The 8,854-nt window shown below is 49.4% G+C and overlaps 1 protein-coding gene across 1 annotated transcript in view; it reads left to right on the forward strand.

Annotated features, from left to right (window-relative positions):
* The first annotated feature begins 354 nt into the window (after positions 1-354).
* LOC135526647 (teneurin-2-like) overlaps positions 355-8,854 on the forward strand; it is a 71,719-nt gene continuing 63,219 nt past the window's right edge. The window contains exons 1-5 of the mRNA XM_064955163.1: positions 355-542; positions 1,009-1,204; positions 2,565-2,666; positions 4,113-4,307; positions 6,626-6,826. Of these exons, the coding sequence (XP_064811235.1) occupies positions 420-542; positions 1,009-1,204; positions 2,565-2,666; positions 4,113-4,307; positions 6,626-6,826 (817 nt within the window). The 5' untranslated portion in view covers positions 355-419. The remainder of the gene's footprint in view (positions 543-1,008; positions 1,205-2,564; positions 2,667-4,112; positions 4,308-6,625; positions 6,827-8,854) is intronic.

The following is an 8,854-nucleotide window of genomic DNA, read 5'->3' on the forward strand; positions in this document are numbered from 1 at the left end:
CCTGTGTTGAACAACGGTCTGAGTACTGCAGGTCTAGCAGTCAACAGTGATGTGGCCACACTGCCCTCTGGAGGCAAAGGTGAGAACTACGACACTATAGCACCCACAACACACCTGCCGGCTCCGGCACAACTACAACAAGACTATTCTTCTTCTAGCATTGTACTGTAGTTCTATTGGGCAGACATACATAGTTCAGAACTCATTTTCCCAGAATGCAAACTTTCAATGTTTTAATGATTTTGCTATGTGATTACTGCTTACTGACATTGTGATGATCCTCCTCTCCTCTCTTGAACTCTCTCTTTTCTCGCGCTCTCCTCTCCTCTCCTCTAGCTCCTTGGCCAGGTCCTAACAGCAGTATAGACAGTGGGGATGTGGAGGTGGGGAGGAGGGTGAGTCAGGAGATTCCTCCTGGGATGTTCTGGAGGTCTCTGCTTCACCTGGCCCAGCCACAGTTCCTCAAGTTCAACATCTCCCTGGGGAAAGATGCTCTGTTCGGGGTCTACATCCGCAAGGGCCTGCCCCCCTCACACGCACAGGTAGACTGTTATAACACACACCTGGGTTGGGTTCAATTCAAATTGAAGGCAGTCAATTCAGGAAGTGATTTCAATTTAAAATTGAATATAAAATTAAAAAATGGAAAAACAGTAATAAATATCTTCTAGTTGTTTATTAAGAAGTCGTTGTAAATAGATTACGTTTTTTGAGTTATTGAATTAGAATTTCTGTTTACTTCCTGAATTGACACACACCAATACACACACGCACCAACACACACACCATTACACACACAACACACACATACTGTATGCACCACGTACACAGTTACACAAAACTGGACTGCACACACACTTACAGTATACACACACTTACAGTATACACACACTTACAGTATACACACACTTACAGTATACACACACTTACAGTATACACACACTTAAGGAATTGAATTGACGTCCTGGTCTGAGCTTCCTGAAAGTGTTATTGTCCCTCCTCCTGCAGTATGACTACATGGAGCGCTTGGACGGTAAAGAGAAGTGGAGTGTTGTGGAGTCTCCTCGAGAACGCCGCAGCATCCAGACTGTGGTTCTAAACGAAGCAGTGTTTGTTCAGTACCTGGACCCGGGAGCATGGCATCTAGCCTTCTACAATGACGGACGAGAAAGAGAGACTGTCTCCTTTAACACTGCTATAATGGGTAAGAGAGAGGGAGGGGGAGAGAGAGCGAGAGAGAGAGAGGGAGAGGAAGGGGGAGAGAGAGCAAGAGAGAGGAGAGAGAGAGCGATAGAGGGAGGGGGAGGGGGAGAGAGAGCAAGAGAGAGAGAGAAAGAGAGGGAGGGAGAGAGAGGGCAAGAGAGAGAGGGAGAGGGAGGGAGAGCAAGAGAGAGAAGAGAGAGGGGGGGTGGGGAGGGAGAGGGAAACAGAGAAAACATGAGGGGGGAGAGAGAGAGATGGGGAGGGGAGGAAGAGGGAGAGGGGGATGGAGAGGGAAATAGAGAGAAAACGTGAGGGGGAGCGAGAGAGAGAGAGAAAAGTCTCCTTCAACACTGCTGTAATGTGTTAGAAGGGAGAGAGGGAGAGGAGAGAGAGTATATTTAACTTTCACTTCAAAAGCAGCAGTTAAACTCCACCCAATCCTACTCTCACGGCTAGCCTGCCAACTCCTGTGGAGAGAGTGAGGGATGGAGGTAGGGCAGAGTATGTTTGAGTTAAGTAAGGCATCGTGCTGAGAGAGGGAAGGGGCGAGATGTCGAGGGAGAGAGGGAAGTGGAGAGAGTGGAGAGAGTAAATGGGGTGAAGAGAGAGGGATGGAGAGAGTGGAGAGAGTAAATGGGGTGGAGAGAGAGAGGAAATGAGAGAGTGGAGAGAGTAAATGGGGTGAAGAGAGAGGGATGGAGAGAGTGGAGAGAGTAAATGGGGTGGAGAGAGAAAAGGAAGTGGAGAGAGTGGAGACAGTAAACGGGGGGGAGAGTAAATGGGATGGAGAGAATGGAGAGAGTAAATGGGGTGGAGAGAATGGAGAGAGTAAATGGGATGGAGAGAATGGAGAGAGTAAATGGGGTGGAGAGAGTGGAGAGAGTACATTGGGTGGAGAGAGAGAGGGGTGGAGAGAGTGGAGCGAGTAAATGGGGTGGAGAGTGAGAGGGAAGTGGAGAGAGTGAAAACCTCAAAACCTCCTGTTCTTGTCCAAACCTGTTCTCCTCACACAAACCACTTAGACATGGGTAGAGTGCTGAAAATACACACACACACAAAGGTAGAATGTGGAGAGGAACACCTGAATAAAGTATTGATGACCCCAGAGAGAAACATGATTTAGATAGACGGATGGATGGATTGTACTAGCTGTAAGAGGAGCAGTGGAAGAAACATACATGCTGATGGTTTATGAGTTTGCTGTAAGAATATGAAATATAAACAATATGAATGTTGTTGTGTTGTTGAACTAAATGACTACAGGCTGGTGTTTGACACTTCTCTCAATCTCTCTTTATTTCCCTCTTATCCAATCTATCTCCTTCTTTCTTTATTTCTCTCTCTCTCTTCTCCCTTTACAGACTCGGTACAGGAGTGTCCCCGTAATTGTCATGGCAACGGAGAGTGTGTGTCTGGTGTGTGTCACTGCTTCCCTGGGTTCCATGGCATGGACTGCTCCAAAGGTAGGCATGCAGACTCACACACTCAGGGTAGTGTGCAGCTTGGGGCTGTGTAGAGACAGAACTGTGATACATGGCAGTTTAAAGCCAACATGTCTCTTAGTTCACCTGGGGAAGAAGACTGTTCACTGATTAATAGTTTAGTTACCTCTCTGTGTAATTACTCTACATGTCACTGTTGCTATCTCTCTCTATCTCTCTCTCTACCGCTCACACATACACACACACCCTCATGACCCTCTGACATACTGTTATGTACTTTGCTATGACGTCATACATACTGTTATTTATTCTGCTATGACCCTGAGACCATACTGATATTTACTCTGCTATGACCGTCATACATACTGTTATTTCCTCTGCTATGACTATGAGACCATACTGTTATTTACTCTGCTATGACCGTCATACATACTGTTATTTCCTCTGCTATGACCCTGAGACCATACTGGTATTTACTCTGCTCTGACCGTCATACACACTGTTATTTACTCTGCTATGACCATGAGACCATACTGTTATTTACTCTGCTATGACCGTCATACATACTGTTATTTCCTCTGCTATGACCCTGAGACCATACTGGTATTTAGTCTGCTATGACCATCATACATACTGTTATTTACTCTGCTGTGACCATCAGACATACTGTTATTGTAACAGTTTTCTATATGGGAAGGAGAGTCGTACCAAAATGCGGCGTGGCTATTTTGATTCATACTTTAATGAAACAAGGAAAAACACGAATCAATACGAAAACAACAAATGTAACACGAAAACCGAAACAGCCTATACTGGTGCAAACTAACACACGACAGAAATAAGGACTTAAGGACAATCACCCACGAAACACTCAAAGAATATGGCTGCCTAAATATGGTTCCCAATCAGAGACAACGATAAACACCTGCCTCTGATTGAGAACCACTTTAGACAGCCATAGACTAACCTAGAACACCCCACTAAGCTACAATCCCAATACCTGTGGAAAAAAAAAACAAGACAAAACACACCACATACAACAACCCATGTCACACCTGGCCTGACCAAATAGATAAAGAAAACACAAAATACTAAGACCAGGGCGTGACAGTTATGTACTCTGCTATGACCATCAGACATACTGTTATTTACTCTGCTATGACCATCAGACATACTGTTATTTACTCTGCTATGACCTTCAGACATACTATTCTCTGACCACCCCTTTATAACTTTTTTCCTTTTCTTCTATACATTCTATATTTTCTTCTACACCCTCTCTTTTTCTCTCTCTCCCTTTCCCTATTTCTCTCTCTCTCCTTTCCCTCTCCCTCTCTCCCTCTCTCCCTCTCTCCGTCTCTCCCTCTCTCTCTCTCTCTCTCTCTCTCTCTCTCTCTCTCTCTCCCTCTCTCCCTCTCTCCGTCTCTCCCTCTCTCTCTCTCTCTCTCTCTCTCTCTCTCTCTCCAGAGGCCTGTCCAGTGCTGTGTAGTGGTAATGGTCAGTATGATAAGGGATCCTGTATCTGCTACAGTGGATGGAAGGGAGCAGAGTGTGCCGTCCCCACCACCCACTGCATTGACCCTCTCTGTAGTGGACATGGGACCTGCACTGACGGGACCTGTGTCTGCTCCCTGGGGTACAAGGGAGACAACTGTGCCAAAGGTGAGGGGAGAGAGTGTGTGTTTGGGGGCGGGTGGGTTGGTGGGGGTGTGTGATGAGGGGTGTGTCAGGGAGTGTGTGTGATGGAATGGAAGCTGTATAGTGTGTAGCTCCTTACACTCAACAATCACATCACACACACAGCAGTTATCAGCAGCCTCCCAGTCCCAGCTCGTCACAGCGTCCTCTCCTCCCCAGTGGTCCCGTTGTGTTTCTCTATAAACAGATGAAGGATGGAGGAGCAGCCAGATACATCACGTCTGATTAAGTGATTATCACTGTTCTATTGATCCTGTTAAGACGGATCAGCCTGCTACACATTAACTCTGGAGATCTACAGAGATAAAGGGGAGGGAGGGAGGGAGGGAGGGAGGGAGGGAGGGAGGGAGGGAGGGAGGGAGGGAGGGAGGGAGGGAGGGAGGGAGGGAGGGGGGAGGGAGGGAGGGAGGGAGGGAGGGAGGGAGGAGGGAGGGAGGGAGGGAGGGAGGGAGGGAGGGAGGGAGGGAGGGAGGGAGGGAAGGAGGGAGGGAGGGAGGGGGAGGGAGGGAGGGAGGGAGGGAGGGAGGGAGGGGGGGGGGAGGGAGGGAGGGAGGGAGGGAGGGAGGGAGGGGGAGGGAGGGAGGGAGGGAGGGAGGGAGGGAGGGAGGGAGGGAGGGAGGGAGGGAGGGAGGGAGGGAGGGGGAGGGGGGAGGGAGGGAGGGAGGGAGGGAGGGAGGGAGGGAGGGAGGGAGGGAGGGAGGGAGGGAGGGAGGGAGGGAGGGAGGGAGGGAGGGAGGGAGGGAGGGGGAGGGAGGGAGGGAGGGAGGGAGGGAGGGAGGGAGGGAGGGAGGGAGGGAGGGAGGGGGGAGGGAGGGAGGGAGGGAGGGAGGGGGGAGGGAGGGAGGGAGGGAGGGAGGGGAGGGGGAGGGAGGGGAGGGAGGGAGGGAGGGAGGGAGGGAGGGAGGGGGAGGGAGGGAGGGAGGGAGGGAGGGAGGGAGGGGGAGGGAGGGAGGGAGGGAGGGGGAGGGAGGGAGGGAGGGAGGGAGGGAGGGAGGGAGGGAGGGAGGGAGGGAGGGAGGGAGGGGGAGGGAGGGAGGGAGGGAGGGAGGGAGGGAGGGAGGGAGGGAGGGAGGGAGGGAGGGAGGGAGGGAGGGAGGGAGGGAGGGAGGGAGGGAGGGAGGGAGGGAGGGAGGGAGGGAGGGAGGGAGGGAGTAGAGAGAGCAGGGGAGAGATCTGAAGAGGCGAGGGGTAGAGGACAGTTTGAGATCTGAAGAGGTCAGGGAGAGGACAGGTTGAGATCTGAAGAGGTGAGGGAGAGGACAGGTTGAGATCTGAAGAGGTGAGGGAGAGGACAGGTTGAGATCTGAAGAGGTGAGGGAGAGGACATGTGACTGGAAAGACAGAAAGAAAGGGAGTGAAGATGTGAGCATAAGATCATGATAGAGAAGAAAAGAGGTAGATGAAAAGAGAGAAAGAGAGAGAGAAGTGACATATAGAAGCAGAGCCACAGAGGAGGGCAGAGAACAGGGTCAGCATTTTCCTCCACTCTTCATTTACCCCCTCCTTCCCCCTCTGTTTCTTATCCACCTTTTTCCCCTTCTCTCTCTCTTAAATGTGATATCCATCACGCCCGAGTCACTCAAACAATTTACCTGAAGTGGCGATGACACATAAATCTATACGTGTGACCCTCCATTTCTGCCTCGCCAACAGAATGGAGCGCCCAGACAGCAGCGTGTGAAAATGAGTGGGGAGGGAGGTTTGATACAGGTGGAGAGAGGGAGCGCTGGGGGAGGAGGGGAAAGAGAGAGAGTGGGTAGTCAGCAGAGGGAAAGGGGGATTGGGGAGCGAGGGAGAGGTAAAGAAGCAGGAAGAGAAGGGGGAGGTGTCGAAAAGAGGGAGTTAGGGGGATTTGGGGAATGACGGTAGGACAGGAGGAGGAGGGGAGTGGGGGCTTATAGTTTGCCAGGAGGGAGTAATTTGTCAAATTGGTTTTCACTCACTGTTCATCCTCACATCTGCCTGTCAGCCAGCCTGCCAATGTCAGATTATCCCCAGTGCATTAGCACACACACACTAAGATGCAGGGAAGGTTATATGTGAGAAAACGCAGCCTTCTGAGTGAAAAGTATTGACTTATTAAATGCCTGTGAAAGGCTGTGTGAAGACAATTACTAACGTGTATCACGAGATGCTGCAAAAAATCAGATGAAGGAAACACGAAGTTAGTATTTCTCAATATTTGAAACATTATTATCTTTCTCTGTCTCTCTCCTTCTTTTCTCCCTTTCTCTTTCCCTCCCTCCCCCTCTCCCTCTCTCTCTCCTCCTCTCTGTCTGTAGTGGACTGCCTGGACCCGACCTGTTCTAATAACGGTGTCTGTGTGAACGGGGAGTGCCACTGTAAACCCGGCTGGGGCGGCCCACACTGTGAGCTGCAGCGGACACTGTGCCCAGACCAATGCCATGGCCACGGTGCATTCATACCAGACACTGGCCTCTGTAGCTGTGACCCCAATTGGATGGGACCAGACTGCTCAGTAGGTCAGTAGTACCCTATTCTGTAATCTGTAACCTCTGACCTCTAACCTTAACCCTTTACCTCTAACCCTAACTGGATGGGACCAGACTGCTCAGTAGGTCAGTAGTACCCTATTCTGTAATCTGTAACCTCTGACCTCTAACCTTAACCCTTTACCTCTAACCCTAACTGGATGGGACCAGACTGCTCAGTAGGTCAGTCGTGCCCTATTCTGTAATCTGTAACCTCTAACCTTAACCCTTTACCTCTAACCCTAACTGGATGGAACCAGACTGTTCTGTAAGTTGATACCTCATCTAACGCCTTACCGTTTGGGTGGGCCTAACCCTTAAATATTGCCCAATCCTCCTTGCCTTTTATCCTAACCCCAATCCAAGCTACCCCGTGGTTTACCCTGACTCTAGTAGTTATGCCTAACCCAACCAGTGGTTTACCCTGACTCTAGTAGTTATGCCTAACCCAACCAGTGGTTAACCCTGACTCTAGTAGTTATGCCTAACCCAACCAGTGGTTAACCCTGACTCTAGTAGTTATGCCTAACCCAACCAGTGGTTTACCCTGACTCTAGTAGTTATGCCTAACCCAACCAGTGGTTTACCCTGACTCTAGTAGTTATGCCTAACCCAACCAGTGGTTTACCCTGACTCTAGTAGTTATGCCTAACCCAACCAGTGGTTTACCCTGACTCTAGTAGTTATGCCTAACCCAACCAGTGGTTTACCCTGACTCTAGTAGTTATGCCTAACCCAACCAGTGTTTTACCCTGACTCTAGTAGTTATGCCTAACCCAACCAGTGGTTTACCCTGACTCTAATAGTTATGCCTAACCCAACCAGTGTTTTACCCTGACTCTAGTAGTTATGCCTAACCCAACCAGTGGTTAACCCTGACTCTAGTAGTTATGCCTAACCCAACCAGTGGTTAACCCTGACTCTAATAGTTATGCCTAACCCAACCAGTGGTTTACCCTGACTCTAATAGTTATGCCTAACCCAACCAGTGGTTTACCCTGACTCTAATAGTTATGCCTAACCCAACCAGTGGTTTACCCTGACTCTAGTAGTTATGCCTAACCCAACCAGTGGTTTACCCTGACTCTAATAGTTATGCCTAACCCAACCAGTGGTTTACCCTGACTCTAGTAGTTATGCCTAACCCAACCAGTGGTTTACCCTGACTCTAATAGTTATGCCTAACCCAACCAGTGGTTTACCCTGACTCTAATAGTTATGCCTAACCCAACCAGTGGTTTACCCTGACTCTAGTAGTTATGCCTAACCCAACCAGTGGTTTACCCTGACTCTAGTAGTTATGCCTAACCCAACCAGTGGTTTACCCTGACTCTAATAGTTATGCCTAACCCAACCAGTGGTTTACCCTGACTCTAGTAGTTATGCCTAACCCAACCAGTGGTTTACCCTGACTCTAGTAGTTATGCCTAACCCAACCAGTGGTTTACCCTGACTCTAGTAGTTATGCCTAACCCAACCAGTGGTTTACCCTGACTCTAGTAGTTATGCCTAACCCAACCAGTGGTTTACCCTGACTCTAATAGTTATGCCTAACCCAACCAGTGGTTTACCCTGACTCTAATAGTTATGCCTAACCCAACCAGTGGTTTACCCTGACTCTAATAGTTATGCCTAACCCAACCAGTGGTTTACCCTGACTCTAGTAGTTATGCCTAACCCAACCAGTGGTTTACCCTGACTCTAGTAGTTATGCCTAACCCAACCAGTGGTTTACCCTGACTCTAGTAGTTATGCCTAACCCAACCAGTGGTTTACCCTGACTCTAGTAGTTATGCCTAACCCAACCAGTGGTTTACCCTGACTCTAATAGTTATGCCTAACCCAACCAGTGGTTAACCCTGACTCTAATAGTTATGCCTAACCCAACCAGTGGTTTACCCTGACTCTAATAGTTATGCCTAACCCAACCAGTGGTTTACCCTGACTCTAATAGTTATGCCTAACCCAACCAGTGGTTTACCCTGACTCTAGTAGTTATGCCTAACCCAACCAGTGGTT

Source organism: Oncorhynchus masou, chromosome 32 (genome assembly GCF_036934945.1).
Source record: "Oncorhynchus masou masou isolate Uvic2021 chromosome 32, UVic_Omas_1.1, whole genome shotgun sequence".
In the NCBI taxonomy this organism is placed as follows: Eukaryota; Metazoa; Chordata; class Actinopteri; order Salmoniformes; family Salmonidae; genus Oncorhynchus; species Oncorhynchus masou.